The 22,815-nt window shown below is 43.0% G+C and overlaps 1 protein-coding gene across 1 annotated transcript; it reads left to right on the top strand.

The window, feature by feature from the left end:
• Nucleotides 1–3,391: 3,391 nt before the first annotated feature.
• LOC119405364 (uncharacterized) lies at nt 3,392–20,187 on the top strand. Its single transcript, XM_037672205.2, has 4 exons — nt 3,392–3,832; nt 7,114–7,314; nt 7,903–8,034; nt 14,426–20,187. Exons 1-4 carry the CDS (start codon nt 3,707–3,709, stop codon nt 14,504–14,506), a joined length of 540 nt encoding a protein of 179 aa, XP_037528133.1. The 5' UTR covers nt 3,392–3,706; the 3' UTR covers nt 14,507–20,187.
• The last annotated feature ends 2,628 nt before the right edge of the window (nt 20,188–22,815 follow it).

Consider the following 22,815-nt stretch of genomic DNA (forward strand, 5'->3'; position numbering starts at 1 on the left):
TGCACAGAAACGGAGAAGGGCGGCCAACTTCTTGGGGCGTTTATATAAGAGAACATTTATATTATTTGTCGTATTTTTGATGCGAATTTCGGTGCGCAAATTGGCTTCACGGCGCTGCTTCAAGATAATGAAATGAAGGCGACCTCACAGCAGTACGCTGTGAAGCTATAGTTGGGGTGTGTGGGTTGTATGCACGGGCGGGTTATACACGGGAAAATATAGTATCGATGTAAACAGCGCCTCAACATCATACACAACTGTGCGTACTCGTCGGGCGCCCGAAGCCTTTGGTCTGCCTTAGACCTAATGTCTGCCTAACCGTACTGAGCGTGCTTTTTGGGATGCGCACGCAAAGGCGACGTCACACTTCTTTTCTCCGCGTTCGACTGTGTTGATTATCGCCACCTTTACGCAGAACAGCAGCTTCTTCTATTTCACAGCAGCCATTGCGTTAACAAAGGGAGCGGAGAATCACTATCTCTCGATCTAGAATCGCGGAGAAGCGACGGCAACCATGCTCAACGGGCCGGATAGCGCGATGACGAGAGAAAGCACATTATGGTAAGCAGTAGTTTTTACTCATTACGCGCAGCGCCCTCCTAATCACACCGATCGTTTTCCCAAATGCATGCTGGAAAATCCCCTTCCGTAAATAAAATCCTGCTTCTGAGGGAAAGCCAACTTCTTGGGGCGTTTCAAGCTGACCGATATTCAATGTATAAAGTGTTCAGGCTATTTTTGCTCGATGTAGCCGTATATGTTTGACGTTAATGCCTTGCCATGTTCAAAATTAGGTCGATAATTCGATTTACCCGAATTCGATGTAGGCCTCCGGGCCTCCTAGGGCCTCTCTGTCCTCAATCCCCTCCCCTATAGGCCTCGTGCGCTCATTTGATGGCGCCACCGCTCTCCGAGTGCGCAGCGCCAATGCGGCCACTTAGCGCATTTTGTCCCTGTTCCCTTCCCGGCGCGTAGCTCGCAGTTTTGTGCGGCGAACGTCGATGCGTGAAAATGCCAACGCAAAACGAGCCCCGCTTGCTTTTTTGCGGCTACGGACAAATAGCAACCGTTCGCTTCGGCGTGGCGATTTGTATGCCGCTAATCACGTTTACTGCGTGAGATAAGAACTGCACAGTGCCGTCGGTCCGTCGGAAATATTCGTAAAATGCGTCGCACAAATGAAGAACGTGGAGTACAACGTGTGTTTAGAACGAATAACTTTTTCTTGGAATACAAAAAAAAAATACTCTTTATCGGCAGCCTCGCGCGTAGCTTGTCTTATTACCGGCGCCCATTAGCAGAAAACTGGGATAGTTGAAATGGTGTATTAGCGATGATAAAGAGATATAGACCGCATGAAGTGCCCTTATCTTAGTTTTCTAGCGCTGTTAGTACGTCGAACACTTTGCTAAATTACATTTTTTGAACATGTACAATTGTGTTTTCCGTCCAAGTCCTCCGATCATAAAGCCGATCCTGAGGCCCCTCAGCCCGACAGTCGTGCACAGCCGACAAAGTGGGCACTGCCAAAGGACTGTTTTGCCTCGAAATGGTTTGCCACAAACCTCCATTCGGGCAAACATTAATAAAAGGAACAAGGGAACCAACAATGTGTCAATATCACCTGGAGCAGTAGCGTAGCCAGAATTTTTTTTTGTGTGTGTGGGGGTTCAACCATGCTTTATGCATGTTCGTCCGTGCGTTTGTATGTGTGCGTGTATAAATACACATTTGAATTCCCCTGGTTACGCCACTGACTTGGATAGAAAGCAAAAGAAACAGTGCGAAGACAGGACGCGTTTGCTATCGGGGGCGCCGAACGGCTGCGTTCCAACGTTTTACCCTATCATCCTCGTACGACTTCCATGGAAAATGATAAAACTGCGCCTTCGGCACTTTCCCGGCCGTGTTCTTGTAGCGGTTATGGCATGCGAACTCGCAAGAGCAGATAGAAGTCAATTTTTTTCGCCGCGTACACACGCTTGCGCTACCACGGGCCAATGCCAACCTGCTGCGGCCAAACGCGGCTGTGCGAGGCACAGGGACAGTCTTCGCCAGCAGCCGCCGCAGTGGCGCTGCATGTCCGATTTGAAACAGCAGAGTAGCATGTAGAATTCTGTTTTTGATTAAATGACATGATTTTGAAACACCGCAAAAGGGATATTTTACGCTTTCTTGGTAAGAAGTGTTAACGCTCTCCACACGCCGGAATCGGACAACACGTTTAAAATATTTTACATTGATTTTAAAGTTTTCGTCGCTGAGCATATGCAAGCCAGTTCCACCAATGGACATTATCCCGACCATAGAGTTTCCTAAAATTAACTAGAGGGGACTCTGGCTCTTCGTACTTTCGGACTTCGAACGTACTTGTGGCTTTGTTTATTGCTGTGTTTTTGTTTTCTTTCGGATAAAAGAATGGATCGTTGTGAACTTCGTGACCAGATTTCAATTGGTGAGCCTAAAAAGGTTAAAGTGGTGAAGTGTAACTGCTGACTCTTGCTCAACTTTGTTTTGCGACAAAGCGGATACAGCCTACGCGGAGCCAAACGGAGCCGAAATAACGAAGACTAGGCAAATATGTGCACTACCCATCATTCCCATGCTGGTTGAAGCGCCATGCGTTACAGCCCCCATAGACACTAGCGCCAGAGTTCCCTCTAGTGTATTTATAGGAAACTCTATGATCCCGACCACGGCCGGGCTAGACCGCACGCGCGCGCTCGGAGCGCGCGTGCGGTCTAGCCCGGCCGTGTCCCGACGAGTCAACACAGTTCCACTAAGTTCGCGAATTCTGCGTCCTGCATGCAGCAAAAATCGCAGAAATCGCTGTCAGAGTCCCTGGACGACAGACCCATCATCATTTACGTGCATCACGAGCAGATGACAAATCTGCCGCTGTCTCCTCGTGACGTCACACTACGGTGACACGTCACTCAGAAGACGCCCCCTCAATATCGAAACCGAAAGTTTTGTTCTAAGGTAGCAGTATTAAAAATATATTTGATGCATTCTCATGCAACACAATACTCTTTTTAGGGTTCCCGGCACCAGTGTTTTTATTTGGAGCAACAATCCTAAAATATTAAAGATGTCAGTTTAAGAGCTTTATCTCTCTCTTTCTCTGGCCTCCAGGTACTTGTTTTCGTTTACGCGTCACAAGTTTGTGCGCCATGGATTAGGCAAATGCCTTTCTTAGCGTACCATGCGTCTTATTATCTTTAGCAAGCATGCCATGCAGAGAATTTGCAGATTTTACAACGACGCAACGTCGTTGTTTCCTGGTGAGTACGTCGTCTTAAAGGCTTCGTTATTGGCACGTAGGCCCGTCAAAATAACGCTTCGTCACATTTGAGCTTATTTACACGTCTTGTGTCTGGTTCCTGCTGACTCGTAGATCGGGGATATCACGGAGGAAGTGGTGGATATGTACAAACGCCCTTTTCTCGCATACGTAGCTACCGCCTACTGATTGCGTAACGTAATCATTCGATAATGTGTCGCTACGTGGTCGGTATAGCATAGAAATTGGACACTCCTTCAGATAAAACTGCGACTGGTCTTGATGCCTTCCACTTCTACATACGAAATGTGTTCCCGGCGAAACGCTTCTTTGCTGTGTTTGTTCGGCGTGGACTGTCATGTGCAGCAGGCATGAATCATGCTTACGTTCAAAAGTTGGAAAGTGTAGAGGTCGGTGACCGCTATGGACAGCAGCAACAAGCCACTACTTCCCGTTTCCTCGAGCGGGAACGCAACATTGCAGTCAATGTTGGGACTGAACTACCGCTACTGCTTCAGCCTGATTGGAGTGCTTAAACTTATAGAAATGGTAATTTCTTCTCTTATAACTCAACCGACTTTCGAGTAGATGCAGTGAATACTGATTTATGAGTCTAGTCAACATATTCTCTGCTTGAATCGCTACGAGTTGCTATTTTCCGCCTTCGACGTAAAACCGCCCAGCGGTTTGTGTCTAAGTTTTGCCGCTCAAATATATATATATATATATATATATATATATATATATTGTAATTTCACCGAAGCACGTTAAGGACCAAAATGACTATACATGTTTTTAAGATTGAAAGGACGAGCACGTTCAGTAGACCCTGGTCACACAGGGGGGCACTATCGAAATCACGAACGTGACACTGATATCATACTATCACGACGCACATTGAGTAACAACTATTCTTGAAGTCCCAATACGAAACTCGCAATCACGTTCTCGCTTTTTTAAAACATGAAATTACATGCTAGTAAATTAATTGATTGGTCGGTGTGTTCAAAATTTTCGTTTAATTCTGTGCACAGTACTTGCTCTCGCGCATGGTCACTTCCCACTAGATTTTAGGCATGCCAGTATGGTTTCTAGAAATAGTTCTAGCCACTGGCAGTTTTACCATCTAACCAGATTTATTTTCCGCTTGTGTTTGTGACACCATTAAACAAAGACCAAATTTGTTTTTTTTTTACATTGTATAGATATTACAGAATGGAAAGAAACGCTGCCCCAAAAAGAAAAGGAAATGTGTACGAGAGCTTATGGATACCTTGGTTAGGCAGAGGCTGGGCGTTGCAGATCGTGGCCAGTCGTCAAGTCCTCTTGTTGGAACATTGGCAGTAGTCTGATGCTCACCTAGGTATACCATTGTAGTCTGTGACAACCTGAAAATTCTCTTGACTATTTTCTCCATGTAAAAGGAAGAATCTGTATAGATGTGCTAGCCAGCTTACTCTTTTCCATGGGTGTCGGCAGGGGGGTGCAAAAGGGGCATATTCCCCTTTTGCTCCTTCCCACACCACGATGTAACACAGGTTTGCAACCCCCTAAGACAAAATCCTGCCGACTCCCATGCTCTTTCCTATGACATTACAGCTCAGGCAGACTACTATTGATATTGGTATCCCTCGGGAACTTTTCTCCTGCCGCTTAATACTGCAGAGGGCTGGTGCCGTTCGGTTTCGAATGTACCCTTTTTGTAGCGTTAGCTACGCTGGCCTAGCCGAGCCAGTTTCGCGTGGATCCTCAAGAGCCGTGCTGCGCATGCGCGAGGATCAGTGATGTCACGCACCGGAGCCGGCACCTCCCATGCACTCCGCCGCCGCCGCACGCGACTCGCTGCCGCCGGTCTGCGCTTTCCAGAAGAGGAACGTGGTAGCCTTGGCAGACGTATTGGCGCCGGCACGCGCGCAGCTATTCGCCTTCGCTGTGCAGTCGCCGTCTGACACTGCACTGGAGCCGCTTGATAGCTCCTCTGACTGCCGTTTGCCAGTGTGGTATAGCCATGGAGAAGGAGAGCGCAAATGCTGCTCAACGGCGCAGAAGAGCGGAGAAGCTTAACTCATCGGATCCCGAAGAAGTTGCCTGGCAAAATAAATATACATGTGCCACATAATACGTATACTGTGTGTGTGTCTTTGGAGCAGCAGTAAGCATGATAATAAAGCTAATCCTAGACAATCAGGAAAGCTAAGAATAATTAGCTGAATCTTTGCTAACGCTACGTTATCCTGGCATAGCCGAGCTAAGCCACTGCAACATTTTTTTTACTTTTCTTTGGCTGGCAGTTGCTTGGTTGTCAGTCTCGCTTTCATCTCTTGAAAGTGTGGTATTGTGTGCCAGTAACTTTATGGATCTCTCATCTACTTTGCTGTGGATTCCATGTTGTATACTAAGTAGTCAAATGAACATAACAGGATGTATGTTTCCAAATACTGCTGAAAGAACGCTTTCCTCATTCTTCTAAGCCTTCTAATTATTGTAGCACATGAATGGAACTTCAGTCGTTATTACAGGTGACCAGTTACCATTAAAGCTTCAAGTGGCAACTTTCATCGCTATTTTTGGTGTGCTGGTGCACATGACTAGTGCAAACATAATGTAACTGATGTAATTTATTATGTAACACAAATAAGTTTGTACTTGACAATTCTGGTTTGATGCTGTAAAATATAAATCTCTTTTCTATAATGTGGTTTACAAAGGACAAAGCCATAAAGCATGGTCAGCTGACCTGTGGTTGCTCTTTGCAGCCATACTATGTATCTCCAATGTGCAGGCAACTGACATGACAGATTGCAGAAGCTCTAACTGCTGTCTGCTATAGAGAATTTGTGATAGGATTATATTACAAATACAAAAACATAAAATAGGTTGTTTCTTTTCAGTCATGCTGTAAGTGCATCAAAGGTGGTAGCACACTTGTGCAGGTTTTTTAAATACTGTGTCACTGAGTTCCTCTAGTGTGAATTTCACAACTGTTACAGTGGTTAGCTTGTTAAAAACCTACTACAAACGTGCAAGGTGCAAAAGTGCCCTTTTAGTGTATTGTTTTTGTTGTATGAGCATGCCAATGTGTAAAAAGTGCTGTTCATGGGCAGTGGACAAATACATATGCAAAAGGTTTCATTTTGTGCAGCTATAGTTTTACTTCCGAAACCACAACTAGCAAAACTCCAGCTTGATTCCAGAGTAAAAGTGTTGCAATTGACGTGATGCTGCTTGCATTCTCTTGTTACTCTGTTGCTGTGTTCTGCTTATCTTGTTGACATGCATGTGCAGTTTGCACTTAAATATGATAGGAAATGCACACTTTTATTAGATTGCTTTTCTGTGTGCGTTAGCCTGTAAGAGTTCAAATATGGTGGGGCATTTACTTTTCGACTGCTGTCTACATTCAAGTGCTTTTAAAGAAGTTTTTTAAGGTAGAAAATAAATTGTGTTGGGCAAGATGTGCACGAATTATACTTCCTTTTTTTGTAGAAGACTGCAGGAAACAACCACTGGCAAATGGCAGTTGTCTCTCTTACATTGTTGTTAGTCTACATTGACGTAAAACTATGGCAAGAAAAAAGTTCAAAATGCTTTGTTCTTTTAACAAAGCATGCAAATATGTAGTGTAAAATGAACAATTAATGTAATGTTCAGCCACTCTTTGTCCTTCAATGTGAAACATAGTAATACAACAGTATTATTGAAAATGTGTGTCCTTTGAAGTTCACCTTGCCTGCGTAAGGAAAAAAAAGGGGGGGGGGACCTGTGATCATGCCCCAGTGATGGCACTAAGTAAACTAGAATTGGTGGCCTTCGATCTATTTCATTTGCAGGCTCTGAACGTGTTATGCATCCAGATGATGCTGGAGTACTGCAACCCATCTTACAGAGGTGTCTCCTGGGGCTTCTTGGGCACAACAGATGAGACATTGTTCATATTGGGCAATTTCAGTGCCCTCATGATGAACGGTCTCTTGTTCCTCAGCTGTGTTCTCTCAGGTACCACAGCACTGGCTCTGTCAAAATCCCTTTTAGTAAGTGTTCCTTTTGAAGTTTACTTATCTTCTTCAACAACTACTTTTTTTATTTGTGGTGGTTCTATTATATTTTGCCTTTGCTTCTTGTGTGTTATAAAAATTGAGGAAGAGCTAAATCTTTGTTGAACAGTTTTTGTGTAGAGTCAACAGAGGAGTCTCATTTGCATTGCACTGAAATGGAAGTTTAGATTCTATTTGAGCAACTCTTCAACCTTGTAGTGGACAAACAGTGAAGAAGGTTCCTAAAGGGTAGGTCACCTTTATGCAATTGGCAACCTGGCAAACGTTAATGAAAGAAAGTTTGATAAAATAAAGTATCTTGTTAAATGTTTTCCTGCTGTTTGTCACAACTGACACACCCAACCAAAGCACCACAATCTCCATCTATGAAGACTTTATGCTGGTGATGGTAATTCTCTTCTAGGTATTTAGGTTTCTGTCCAAAGTAGTCGCTCTGTGCACATGAGTATCTGAGCTGAAATATTGGTTCAAACCAGCAGTTTTGAGCATTGCTGCAACTAGTTAGCCATGCTGCATTCAGAAAGCTTACTCCTCACATGCTTACTGACAAATACCCTCTTCTAGGATGTGTTGGGAAACCTGGCACACTTCCTTATCTGCATTGGGAGCAGCTTGGTTTTGCTGTCATCAGGAGTAAACCACCAACCAAGCACGAGGTACAAGGAATACATATTTCAGGGAAAAGTGACTGTCTCGGTAGGTGAAAGTGTTTATACCTTGGACTACCCAGATATCTTTATCTTAAAGGCCAACTCCGGCGATTTTTTGGCCAAGTCAAAGTAATGGTGCTTTTATGTTCCTGAGACGCTCCTGTTACGGGCCCGATAGCAGAAATACTCGGCAAATTGGAGAATAATTTTAAATGAGCAATAAAGCGCAACACCGAAACCGAAACCCAGCCGAGTGTACTGTCTACGTATGACGTAGACGTTGTTACGAACGAACCGGAAGTCGTGCAAGGCATGCCGGTCACGCCGGCGCGGAGTATGAAAACTGTGACAGCCGGGACGACCAGCGAAGCGCCGGCCAAACCAACGCTGTCTGTCGCCTTGTGCACAGCAGACGCTCGCTGTAGCGGCCGAAGCACCGATGTTAGCGGTGCCCTCGGCTGCGTCACTTCCGCCGCCTTCCCAATACCGACGTCACAGACGCAATGCTGCCAATAATTGTGGTAAGGCAGGAGGGCGTTTGCAAACAATGTTTAAAATTCATTTGCAAACAATCTGCGCATGTCTCAAGCCTGTAATTTGGTATAAATGACGGAAACGTGCAAAGGAACGTACCCAGCGAATTTCATTGAGATCCATCGACCTCGAAAAATCGCCGGAGTTGGCCTTTAATGTGAAGTGACTATAGTGTTGTGAAAATTAATAGTAACTCTAGTATCTGTGCAGCCAGTGATGTATTGACTATGGTTTACACTTTGTTTCGCATATGTGCCATTGCATTGCTTATTGTGAAACTCGTGGGTGATGTCCTACAACCTCCAACCGCTCAGCATGCCCTCACCTGAGCATGCTGAAAAGCTATACCGCTTCCTCTTTATATATATCATAACACTTTCATTGTTAGAAACCATCCCCTGGGACAAACTACAGCTTTGATACATCACATAAGTACTGGCAATGCCACAACTGTTCAGCAGTGCCTGTGTAGAGTGTTGTCAAATGACTGTCATGTTATCCAAGCTTGTATAAAAAGCCCACCAAGAACATTATTGAACCATCATGTAATCTATGGGCACAACCTAGTAATTCAGAAAAGACATACATCATGACAGTTCCGAATTTATTATCACCACACTTACAGAGCTACAAAAAAAGATGTGTACAGTAATCACGGATTCAAACGCAACATCAAAATTTTTAATATAACGACTTGTATGCACAATTGATTCGAGATAACCACGTCATGTCGCACCGAATCTGGTCTCTAAAGATAATGCTGGCTCTGATCTAGCGTTTGAGTTGTACACCAATACCAACCGAACTGAAGATGGTAGAAACAAAAACATATGCATTACTTAGCTCCAAATTGCCCTATTTCAATTCGTGAGTACTGTACACTGTGCTTCACATCAGTGACACTCTTCACTGCCTCCACGGTGCTCGCTATTTCTCTTCTATTGGCTTTTGCTCCAGCTACTAGCGAATTGCTGCAGACGATTTGGGCTGTGAAAACACCCCCTTCGTAATGCCTGATAGCTTTGATCAATTCAAAGTATTGCTGCTCGGTCTATGCAATTGTATACTCCCCTCACATTTGATTGCATGGTGGACTGTCTCTTTTAATGTTTCAAACACTAGTTCACATGTGTGTCCTACCTGGATGACATTAGTTTTTGCCACCACGTTTGGAATGCACCATGAGCACCTTGTGCTGGGGTCCTGGGTATTTTTCATCAAGGTGGTCTGCCACTCCTTAACAAAGTGCCACTTTGGCCATCGCCAGGTCACCATCCTCGGTGATCTTGTTGATGCAAGTGGAGTACAACAAGGCTCGGAAAAATTCATGCAGCCACTGAATTCCCTGTCCCTCGCAGTGTGCTAAAGATGTATGCAGCTTCAACAGGCTCTGCTCATACCTCCATCGTTTTGTGAAAATTTTTGTGGTTTTAATGCTGCCACTCAAACAGCATTTAAAGAAAGATCTTTTACATTGGATATGCAAGGACCCACTATATTCTCGCACCCGATCAGCTTTCCCACAATGCCACCGATACTAACCCATTTTCATCCTTCTACACCTACCAAAGTTCATACAGGTGCCAGCAGCCATGGAATCTGTGTAGTATTATTGCAACTCTAATGCAATGACAACTGTGTTGTCACTTATGCCAGCTGCCTCCTCCTAATCTTGTAGTGCAACTATTCAATCACTGAGCATGAGTGTATGGCTCTGGTTCGGGAGGCTGCAAAGTTCTGGCCATACTTATCAGACAGCCATTTTCAGTCCTCACGCACGATCATGTGTTGCATTGGTTTATCTTATTGAAAAGCGCTATAGAGTTACTTGGTCACTTGACACTCTGCCTACAGGTATTTGCCTATTCCGTGAGATCCTTTTCCACCCCGTGACCAGTGTGCTGGACAGAAGAAAAAAAGCAGTGCAGAGAAACAAGCAAAGCCAAAATCAAAACCGAAAAAACTGTTGCAGTTTCTTTAAGGTGCGAGCAACATCTTTTTTAATGTAGGTCCTCCCTCAGCCGCCTTTCCTTATGGAGGTAATTCAGAGTAATGACATCGTCCACGAGAAAACTTGCGCGCTTGGTGTGCTCAAGTGTGCAAAATTTTTTTAGAAGTTATCTTCACGCAATTCCGCAATTCAAATCAGTTAAATCATGCGAGCTAACTTATGTCCTCTCGAAACAATGTTGCAAAAAGGTAGCCTTTGTAATCGGAAGTTTGCTCGCAATGCGAGAATGTATTTATGTCCATTGCACTGGACACTAGGATGCAATTGGCGAGCATCGTGCTAAACATGGAGGGAAAAAAACTGGGAGCGAACGTCACATGACAATACTGAATCCCAGCCATAAAAAATTAAGCAGGAGCATGCTACCAAGAGCATGGAGCACAACATGGGAGCGGCTTCAGGAGTAGGTTGGCTTGTGGACGTTAGGCGCGCACGCTCGTCAATTCTTTTTTTTCCCATGAGCCCAGCAAAAAAAAAAAACTTTTTTTCTTTTTCTGGGGTCAAAACAAACCATTCGTAAGTTTTCTGACAACTTGACTGCATCAGCCACTGGACAGTGTGTCCCTTCCTTGCTTTTCGTTATTGTTAGAAACATGATAGTCTGACACTGGGAGGTCACGTGATCAATCCAGCTATAATAATAGTTCAAAGTCACATGCTTTGATTGCCTGTGTGAAATAGCATGCTATTGGGCAGAGTGCACTGTCCTGGAGGATAACATTTCTACATTTCAAACGTTAAAGCTTAAAGAGTAGTCGGTACAGTTTGTCGGGCCTCTCCGGAAATATTTGGTCATCAGGAGCATCGAAGAATATTCTAGATGCCGTGGCTTTTCTTGTAGATGCTTCCACTCGCAACATTTTTGGAATTAGAAAATTGATGTTTTCATTGTTTCCGCTGCTGTTTGGCTTCTGTGTCAAAGTGGCCCGGCCTCACGGCGTAGCTTTTCACTATTTTGCATGCAGAGTGCTATCTTGCAGTGCTCAAACTAAGAGCATAAAAAACATAGCACATGCAGAAAGATAGAGATGGACACAACAAGATGCATTGTTTCTGTGTATATATTTTATATATTGCAGTACCAACAAACTCAGGCATCAACTCTGGTCCTGTACCGTTTTCTTTGTCTCCTTAGCTTGCCTCTCAAGTGAATTTTAAGTCAATATCACCGAAGCCTTTCCAGAACAGCTGCATAGTCTTCACTCCTGGGGCACACAATCTTAACTATCATGTGGTCTATTTTATTGGGTATTACCTCACAGACAGTCAGGAAGTATTAAAGATTACCAACTCTTTCTGGGGAAAATAATATACTATTATGCAGCAATTCCTTGATGATTAGGTACAAAAACCAGAGTTTCGGAACGAAATGTTTTTCATTTTGGTTTTAGTTTCGTTCCACCGCAGAAAGTTCCATTCTGTTACTGTTTTAGAACGAGAGGAAAAAAAATGTTTCGTAACGGTTCGTTGCGTTTTTTTTTATGCAAAAGTTTGAAGGTAATCACAAAAAACATTGGATTTGTGATATAGTTACTTGCGCTCCTCTTAAGAAAGTGGGACAGAGGTAAAACACGTTCTTCCAACATTCTTCAGAGGAGCGGAAGTAACTCTACCACGAATTCCTACCAACTAGCACAAACCAGTGTACCCTTCAAAGTCATACTAATATTTATTTTCTCAAAAGTCAATTACGATTTTTTGTTTTAGCGGGCTCAGTGCTTTGTGTCAAGGGAGTGAGCACAATCTCAGAAGCAGCACGTCATGTAATGTATACTCTGATGTGCGAGACCGCTGTTCTGATAGAAAGATCGCCAGGCCTGCGCGGAACAGGCAGCACAGTCACAGCAAAAGCTGAAGAGCGGCCTTTCTAGAGCCCCTTGTAGACTCTCTTGGGGCAACTAATACAAGTACACATGCAAGGTACCCACTACTCCATAAATCATCGTAATTTTTCTGAAGTAGCAAAGCACCCACTATGCCATATCTCGTCATTCTTCGGAGAATCGTGGTACTCGCTACACATCTGTAAGGCATTATGTGAACTTTGTGCAGTGGCTGATGAGGATGAAGAATTATGGCTGAGCCCTTTGTAATGGGTTGGAAGCATTCAACAACCGACTCGCTGCACAATTCGCATTGTGTGATACCAGGTTGTTATTTCACTCTTCTGCCACGCTATATTACATATGTTAAAGGGGTACCGACACCTCTTTTCGAAGGCGAGTTTACTCTGCCATCCTAATTTCCTGTATGCAGAGACGGCTCTGAGCAAGTGGGAAGCTCAGCAAATGCTGATAAGATATTTTATTTTGATATTAAAGTCAATTTTTCCATGGCGAACCTACCGACATCGACACTAGCTTGACGTCAGGCTACAGTACTAATTCTGGTGACTTCACGCAGCAGTCTGGCTAGTTGTGATGACGTCAGGTACCAAAACTTCCAAGATGGCCGCTCGTGCGTCACCAAAACATTCAAAATGGCTGCTTGTGCGTCACCAGCGGGGCGGCCGTGGAAACGTCACTACATATTGTGCGAGCACATGACGAGAAGCTCATACAGTGTTGTGACGTCAGGGTACAGTAGAAACCGAAACTAGCTTCTAAAAACTTACTGTAATTGATTTTTCAGGGTGCACTCGCGCTTAGCACTACCTTTTCTAGGCTCTTGAGGGCTTGTTCTTTCGTTTGACGCAAAAAAATGAAAATTTTTGTGTCAGTACCCCTTTAACACAATTCCTTGCACGACATGATGCCTGTATAGAGTATTTTTGCGAAGGAGTTACAACCACCAGTGTGGCACTGTGGTGGAATACTCGACTGCCACACAGAGGGTGCGGGTTAAAACCCCATCCGATCCTAGAAATTTGTTTCTCATTTCATTTCTTTCTTATTTCACGCGATAGCGGTTACGGACACCGGCGGCGGTGGACAACTGTGGCGCCAAAATCGGCTGTTGTGATCTCATAACAGCTTTCGCTGTAACAAACTTTAGCGCCGGCAATGCCCTCTCCACGTTGACCTACGTGACAGGCGCGCAAAAGTCCACTTGCATTAATATAAACATCTCTGGTTGCCACTGTTTTTGTTTTTCACACAATTTCAACAGATCTTTGTTTTGGAATTCCTGCCTGAGGTACTCGCTAATACTGTACACTGTGATATGCATAATTTCTCACTTTGCATGACCTCAGTTGTTCCAGGATTGCCAAGTTTTCTCGTGAACCGAAAAACGATTTAAAAAATTTCGGTTTCACTCTGGAACGAAATAATAGGTAAAGTTTCGGTTATGTTTTCGTTGTGGTCAAAAATATCATTTTTTTTTCCGTTTTTTCGTTTCGTTCCGTTTTAACACACTAACAAAAACTAAAGTCCAGCCCTCTTAGTGAGGGCATTTGGCATTGTGCATAAAAGTGAACAAGTGAAAGGTCTTTGATAATTGATATTGTTGAAATATGTTTGTTTTCTCCAAACTCAAAAAAACGCTGGAGAACATGAAGGGTGACATGCTGATAAACCTGAGGTGCAGTCCTGGAAATACAAATATTGTGCTAGTAATGATGCTCCAGATGCTATTTTGACCCTTAGTTCTTCCTAGAGTGATAGGCTGTGCTGCACATTTCATATTGGAATAAAACTTAGAGTGCAGAAAGAAAGACGCAAGACAAGGAAAGGTGTATGCACACCACAAGTGTGTATACCTTTCCCTGTCCTGCGTCTTTCTTTTTGCGCTCTAAGTTTTATTCCAATATGCAGTACCATCTAGCCTTCCTATCCATCCTGCACATTTCATGTGGCAGGGCTTTTAGAGGGGGCCACATAGGTAAGCTTGGCAGGGATTTCTTAGACGTGCTATTAGTGCAACATTAATGTGTAATGCTGCTGTCTTCTAGGTTCTGGGCATAGTCAACTCTCTGCTGTACCTGTGCAGTGTGTTAGCCGCCTACTGGACTTGCAAGGCCAGCAGATACTAACTACTGAATCCTGCAGCAGTGATGTATGTCTGGAGTTGGCATGCCTTTTCATGACAACATGTGACAGAACTGATTGTGAGTTCAACTTGCCAACATGCCCAAGGCTGAAAGAAGTTGTAGAGACTGGACTCCTGGGTGCCAGCCATCAAGTGAACCTCCATCATAATGCTATGCATCAGTTTTTATGATGTTGAGCATGTGTGGCACACTTTTAGTGCCATTTTTTCATGCACACATGATTTTAGTATAGTGTGTAGGAAAGCAGAGTCTAGGTTATTCTCATATGACTACTTTGGTACATGAACGGCAGACTACTAAAAGCACACAGTAACTAGTCTTAATTTTTATCATTATGTTATTTGCTTTTTTTACTCTTGAATTTAGGGACTGTTTGCATTTATATTCTAAGTGCGATCCAGCCTGACTCATTTTAACCATTTCAGTGCAATCTTCTCGAAATAGAGGGCACATTACTTCATGATTGTCTCCTTAGCTGACCTTCATGATTGTAAGATACACCGGCAAATACCTCAGAAAAGAAATGAACATTGCTGGCAAAAATGTAAATTTATTATGTAAAAGAAACTGAGCACTGTGATTAAACATGATAATACCAAATCCTCTATCAAATAAATGAGACAAAGCAAAGAAAAAGAGGAGGGGTGGAAAAGGACACAATGCATGCGACTACTACTAAAGCCAAATTAATAGAAAGATAGCCTAGCTGTATCATTATGTCAATAGCAGAGCTAGTCCTGGTGCACTCCACCTATTATGGCTAAGCAACTTCAGTTTCTCACAGAGTGTCCTGTAGTTGGAATTTGCTCTCAATCTGTCACTGGAACAGTCTTGCTTCAAGAAGAGTAGGAAATGTTGCCCTAAGAGTTCTTTCAGTTTACCCTCGGATTTTGCTGTGAATGTAAATAATAATAATAATAATAATTGCTGGGGTTTACAGGCCGAAACCACAATACGATTATGAGGCACGTCGTAGTGGGGGACGCCCAATTAATTTAGACCACCTGGGGTTCTTTAGCATGCCCCTAAATAAAAACACACTGGTGTTCTTTGCATTTTGTCCCATCGAAGTGCGACCACCATGGCTAGGAATCGAACCCGTGCTTTCAAGTTCAGCAGTGAAGGCAAATATGATGTCTAGGCTTAAGGATAGACTACGCCGCAGCGAATCTTAAAGGGACCGACAGCTGCACATAACATGTCGTGAGCTGTTGGTGGAAATGTGAAAAGTATAAATGATAGTGATAGAATCAGGCTTGCTGTTCTTAGTTTAAGTAGGGATCATAATTTTAAATTGGTACAGAGTCTGGAAAAATGGTATGGTTGCGCTAAATTGTAGAGATGCCTTTGCACTTTGGCTATTTTTGACATTAAATTGTAAATTCCCTCCAGAATGCAGTACAATAACATTTGGCTAACGTGCTCATGGGAGCCTTGACTACAGATGGATAGTGTTTTCTGATTATGTTCAAAAAGAATTCCAAGGCTTCTGTAAATTGTAACCTTTAGATGGTATAAACAGTTGCGCTTTATTGTGTTGTTATTACAAGGTGAAAATTGTTCACACTTGCAAGTGGCACTGCTTTCAATGGGGCTTGTACAGATAGTGGGGCATCTCTCATTGCATGGTAGAACACATGAGTGCTTTTTATGCATGCAAGCTTGCAAGTGTTCTGCAGTACATAAAATTGAACATGTAAGAAAATACGAAACACAGGAACTTTGACTTGATAAACAAAACATCACCTTTTAACAACAAGGGCGCACTTGTCATCTGATTTTCGCTGATGCTGGCATAGAACCGCTATCGCTCTCACCTATCACTGTTTCAACATGTTTCCAGCGTGGCTTTTATCCTAACTGCAGATAGAAAAATTCTGACAAACAATTTTCTGGAGTTTTCCTGGTGTATGATCGCGTGTTTGGACTCTGACCAGTGAGCGCTCTGTTGCACTGGAGAAGACAGGTACCATAAAAATTGTCAGTCCCTTTAACCTATCATTTGACCTGGGCCAGATGTACCTGTGCCAAAGTTATTAAAGGTGAGCATGTTTCTGTTTGCCTTTAAATGGCTAGACTTGCGCCAGCCAAAGTTTAAGATAGTCCTGGTGTTTCGAATCAGTTCCGATACATCAGGACTACCATAAACTTTGGCTGGTGCCAGTTTAGCCTCGAGAATGTTCTACCCAGCCAGCCAGATTTCTGTTGAAAGTGTTTACAATCGACCGTATGTTAACGCAGCGGTCAGTGTTTGCTAGAAAAACATGGACAACCTGACAACATTCCGACCTCATTGTTACATCGGCATTCAACTTAAGTGAAGGAACCTTGAGGTGTGATTGGTGACTGTTAAAAATGTAGTGAGATGTGCAGTTTTTGTTTTAACTTTACTTGTGACTTGAGGGTGATTGAGGTCAAATACTTACCAAGTTGGAATTTTGAAAGAAAACGTTTTTGCAGCCTGCTTATGTGTATAAATGCTCATCATTCATCTGCTGTATCTTGACTTATGGTGTTACACCTATTAAAAAATGTCTGCACATAATTATAGGTTACTTTAACTAGATTTCCTTGTATATGGTTTGCAGCCAGATCCTCCTACTGGCCATACTTTTTTTTATGAAACATTGCATTTATTTGACTCTCTAATGGCTAAACTTCCTCTGTCTGAGTGAGTGGAATGTGCTATTTACCTAGATTTATGCATATGGAATGCTCGCCGCCACAGTAGCCAAATGGCTGGCTATGCTGTTGCACTGTTGTGGCAATGACAGCCCCGTTCCAATGGGAGTGAAATGCAAAAATGCCCATGTACATAGGTTTAGGGATACGCTAGGAACCCCATATGGTCCATATTAATCCAGTCTACCACTGTGGCATGCCCCATAATCATATCATGGTTCCACTGTGTAAAACCCCAGAATTTTATAAGAAACACACAAACCAGCTACACTTGACATTGAATAGCCTGTCTTGAAATCACAAATAGAGATTGAGCTTGAAGGCCCAACTTCATTTCAAGAATGAGGTTGACCTGTGGTCAGTCATTCAAGGGTGGTGTGAAGTCTCTTGACAGCACATTAATCTAAGGGGATCATGTTGATTGAGGTGTGAAATCTTATTAGAGTTTAAGTGCGATTGAGCTTTGTGCTATTATTTTCTAGCCTAAATTACCAGGTGCTTATGTTATCAGTTAGTGACGAGGTAGCACAGAGAGTACTCCACACTCCTGGAAATACTAGCGCTTAGAGAGCTGTTATGAAGTAACACTAGGTGTGTTCTTTCATTGAAAAGACTCGAGACCATTCCAATCTGTGAAGATGGGTGACCAGTGGAGCTGACGGGTGCACTCCCGTCTCTGCTCTCGTCACCGTTCTTCATCAGCGCACTGCCTCTCCGGCGTTCGCACAATGTGCGGCAGCCCCATACTTGCTACGGACAGCGACACGAAGAAATCAAGGAGGTGTGCCATATACAGCTCCGCTGTAAAAACCCACTCAGATATGCCGAAACCTGATTGTCCTTTACATTTAGAGTGCACTGTGATCTTTTTTTATGATCACTTCTTAGCTTGACAAATTGTTACCGGAATGGTATACACCAGTAGAAACAAATTTTGCATTACTAAAGTGGTGACACCATTCCTTTTGTACCTTCAGATGTTACTGTCATTTAATGAAGCTCTGTCTGAAAAATCTATCAATTTAACTTTACTTAATTTTTGCCTTTATTGTTTCTTTAGTCTGGCGAGTCCTTCATTCCATTCAAGGAACACCATTCAAAGTTGGGAATTAAGTGAAGGATTTGTTTCCACCTTACCTTATGTGAAATGCTTTTGTTATTTCATGACTGCACTGACTGTGGTAGTGCAAAAGCACAGGCACATCATTCATAAGTGGCCTACAGTCACAGTTGCTACCAATGCACACTGAAAAATTACACGTAGTAATTTTAGTATAAGTCAGCACTTGTCCTGTCCTCTCTTTATGTATTAGCCTTTGTTCATGCTGCTGAACATTATGCAGTCAAGCCCACTTATAATGAGCCTGAATGTCACTTAGATTTGTTTGATGAAGCACAAAATTTGGAGTGAGTGTCCTTTCTAAAACGTGACCAAAAATTTAGCAAAAGGGTCTTTCAAAAGTACTAATTAGCATTGCACTTTAGTATTCCCAAATGAGAACTTCGAAACCATAGTTTTCATATTTAGGACAGACAAGTGTTCATTTCAACCGTGCTCTTGAACATTTGCATCAGGGATCTAGATTATTATGCCCTAACCTTTGAGACAGGTAGGCAGAGATTGTGCTGAATCAAGAGACAGTTGTCAACCTAGTGTGGTATTCTGCTGTTGCACTAAGGGGTATGTCCATTTTGGTGTTTGTCAACTCTGTGAGGGTGCTAGAAGAAGTTAGCCTACCCTTGTGTTATACGTAGTAGGGTTACAGGCATGTGAAGAAAATACAAGGAGATGTGGAAAATAAGGTGCATGGAGGAAAATGTTGCGGTGTTGGGAACTAAAATGGCTGGTATGTTTATTTATAGAGATACCAATGCCATAGCACACACACACATACATGCACGCACACACAAACACACACACATATACACATTATGATGTTCACTCGGTTATGCAGGTATATTAGGAATTTCGTAAGTGGGATTGTTATTAGTGGTCTTGACTTTAAATCATTATGTGCGGGCCCAATTTTCTGCTTACTTGGTTTAGACTGCTGTGGCAATTTACAAAAGTAATTTTCATGTGAGCACGTGCCCAATTTTTATGCATATTCAAGTGATATTTGCTTAAAAGCATGGCATGCCTTTTGCGTCTTGCTTTTTTTTTTTCATTTTTACACTGTTGTTTTTAATTTTATCTGATTTCTGACTAAGTTGCCCTGTGATCTATGGAAGCAATTCATCAGCTGTTTGCTTCTTGCTCTTTTTCTTTTGTGTGTGTAATGCATGTATATACCATTATTCAAGCTTGCTTTCTAAGCAATCTTACCTTGGTGCTGTACCTGCTTCCATTTTTGATGTCTGGGACAAAGAGCAAGATTTAGCCACATTGTATATCTGTAGAAATTTGTGAAAAGACTTTGTTAAAAATGAAGTTGTATACATTTCTTTTTCCTCTTGCATCAGTGGTGTAGCTCATCCATTGTCCTGATTGCAGTACGTCGTTGAGTTTCAATACTTTTCACCTTGGCAATTCTACATAAGTAGGATTTTAGAGTGCACAAGACATGTTTATTGTCTTTAAAAATAACTAGCAAAAATTCTGTGCACGTCTTCTGTGAGTTTGTTTGTAAGCTTAGTAATCTCTTAGCATTTTGTATTACTGAATTTAGGGGCTTTAGTATGATAGCTAGTGACATTAAAAAAAATAACTTCATTTAGTGATCTCGGGTTTTCACTGCTCTTGTTAATATGTTTCAATAAATAAAATGCCTTTGTATGTAATTGACAAGTCTCAACTCAATTATTATTTGTGGAATTTCCACTCATCAGTGTCATTATTTTTCACTAAATAAAAGTTTGCCACAATGAGTTTCTAACACACAAAGATAAGTTTTGTTTGTAAGTCCTCACTACCTCTGACAAACACCCTTGCATGCTATACCACAAAACTCTCTCAATAATGCCTGGACACATGTAAAGGTAAAAAATTCATCTGTGCTGCCGATCAATTATGGATCTATTATGGTTTGTTTCATGCCTTCCTACTTTGCCACTTTCAACAGACTGTGTTGTCAGCATCCTTACTTTCTGGACTTCAAATTATTTTACACTATGGCGCTTTTATATACCTATGCTTTTTTTTTCTATGTTTTCAAATAGTATGAAATATTGATAAATATGGCATTATTGGGGCAAAACCCAGAATTCAGTGGAACTCCTTGCAAATGTTGAAAAGGCTGCCATCCTTTTCTTATCTTTGGTTTGCTACAAATTCGGATAAACCATTTACTCGTCCTTGACAGGCCCGTAGCCGGGGGAGGGGGGGGGGGGGCTAGCCCTTCCCCCCTGAAATTTTGGTGAAGCAGGTGCTTTTACCAAAACTAAATAATGAAAATGGGTTTTTTTTTCTCAAACAGTCAAGGTTTTCAGCAAATGGGCCCCCCCTGAAAAAACCTGGCCAGAGGCCTGGTCCTTGAGCTTAGTTGTCTTTCAATTGCTTGGCTACGCTATTCCTATTGGCAAAGCACGGCATATTACCTTGCTCAGGATCTTTAACTAAACCTATAAATGAACGCAATGCTCATGAAGCGGCAACCGCATCTTGTGGTTGTGTGTATTTGTAGCAAAACATGAATCTTCAAACATTGAAGTCTAACTGTGAAACGATGCCAAAGCTGGATATCTCTGCATTCATTACGGTGAGCTGCTGACATAAGCAGTAACATTGGCTCAAGGTTCCTGGCTACTTCAGGCCCCGATTTCAGTGTCGCTTACTCTGGGAGCGGCAACACGTGCCACCACTCACATTTTTGCATGGTTCCGCTTTTTTTTTTCTTTTTCCTTTTTTGCAGATCCAGAAGCTGATGTGGCTTTTAAAGTGCGCATTCTTCAATTTCTCAGTTACAATGAGCCTACTGAACTATGAAGTCTGGATGGTGACACATTTTTCCTAATTAGCAACTAATTGCCACGTGTCATTCATTACCCCAACCATTGCGGATACTGGTGATGACATATATATACAAAAGCACCGGTCTGTTATTTCAGAAGCTGCTTTTTTTTATTACATAAAGATTTACAGAAACACCCGATACATACCAGGTGTTCGTCCGAATTAAGACTACCAAGAATTCCTAAAAATGGACGTAACATCAGCACCGTGTCTGTGTCTTCATCTCGTCCCGTCTTAAGCGCTGTTTTATTCTTCATGCACCAATCCAGCCCAATCAAGGGCACTACTTACTGTCAAAATGCGATTTTCTCAAACCTCAATGATTGGGAACGGAGAGCGTCAAAAAGCTTCGAAGCAGTATTCACCTGAGCTAGTTAGTTCATGGTTCGAGCAGCGGAACTGAAAAACGAGGGACAAAGGGAGGACAGACAAGGACGTCGCTGTTTGTGTAGCGACGTCCTTGTCTGACCTCCCTTTGTCCCTCGACCACAATATGCATAACCCCTCTCTCTCTCTCGCCACACACACACAGAGCTTAAACTCGGTCTAACAGAGTGATGGAGGCGCTCGAATTATTTCGTTAAATCGGGAAGGTCGTAAAATCGAGAAAGGGACTTTTCGGCTCTTCGAAATCAAATTGTAACGCAGCGACGACCAAAAGCTATTAGGCCACTGTTCTTGCCACCAATCTACTCCTGCGCATGTGAAAAGTCCGCGAGGGTGGCCGTGACATGGAGCCTCACATGTCACACGAACATTTATGGGGCACCATGTTCGGGCGATGCAAGCCAGAAAGACGGTTACGCGAAGTAATGACGGGTGAACGATATGCGGAGAACAGTGATTGCGCGAGCAGGCCAAGCCAGAAAATTGCAAGGAGGAGGCGATTGGTGCAATCTGTCGCAATAAACCATTGAATAACGAAACCAGCCACCGCCGCCCGTAGCACCATCCGGTACGCAAGAGCGCTACCGACTGCCGAGTTCATTGCTCCATGCATGAGCGCGGCGTGCAGCCTCGTCAAACTGAAGCTATAGGGCAGTGAGTAGGGCGCCTAGACGTTGTAATGCGATAACGCTAGAGCGCACGCTCGAAGAAAAACCCGTCTCTGCAAAATTGCAAGGAAATCACCGCTTTTTTTTTTTCATTACTTCTGGAAAAACCTCGTTAAACCGGATTTATGATAACGCTGAGCCCTATGGGTATTTGGTGGGGAATCGAATTTTCTTCGTTAGATCGGCAACCTCGTAAAATCGAGTTTCGTTAGATCGAGTTTTAACTACACACACGCACACGCAGGCACGCACACACACACGGCTTGAATTGCTCAAATGTCGATTATAAAGTGGTAGGCCGCCACAAATGGAATGAAGTATTTATTTCGTGCTGAAATTTGCCTGTTTCTTTTCTAGAAAAAGCAAAAGTGCGCCAAGTAGGAAATACACGCGTGCTCAAGCGCTTTTTTTTTCCCGCCGCATCGTACATTGCTTCGCGCTTTTTGATGGTCGCCGTATGAAATCTCGCCGCTGACGCATTGATAAGCGTGGCGTAGTCGGTCATGAGATTGTAAAGGCGGGGAAAGGTGTCGATTTATACGCAGGACCGACGACTATCGATTCGCGGGCTCTTCTCGTTTTGTAGATATGAGACTGTCGAA

The sequence above is a fragment of the Rhipicephalus sanguineus genome, chromosome 1 (genome assembly GCF_013339695.2).
Source record: "Rhipicephalus sanguineus isolate Rsan-2018 chromosome 1, BIME_Rsan_1.4, whole genome shotgun sequence".
Taxonomy (NCBI): domain Eukaryota; kingdom Metazoa; phylum Arthropoda; class Arachnida; order Ixodida; family Ixodidae; genus Rhipicephalus; species Rhipicephalus sanguineus.

Coding starts and splice junctions, on each gene's coding strand:
- LOC119405364 (XM_037672205.2), top strand. CDS start 3,707: ATGGACAGCAGCAACAAGCCACTACTTCCCGTTTCCTCGAGCGGGAAC. Junction 3,833..7,113: donor TGCTTAAACTTATAGAAATG/GTAATTTCTTCT, acceptor TTTCATTTGCAG/GCTCTGAACGTGTTATGCAT. Junction 7,315..7,902: donor CTCTGTCAAAATCCCTTTTA/GTAAGTGTTCCT, acceptor ACCCTCTTCTAG/GATGTGTTGGGAAACCTGGC.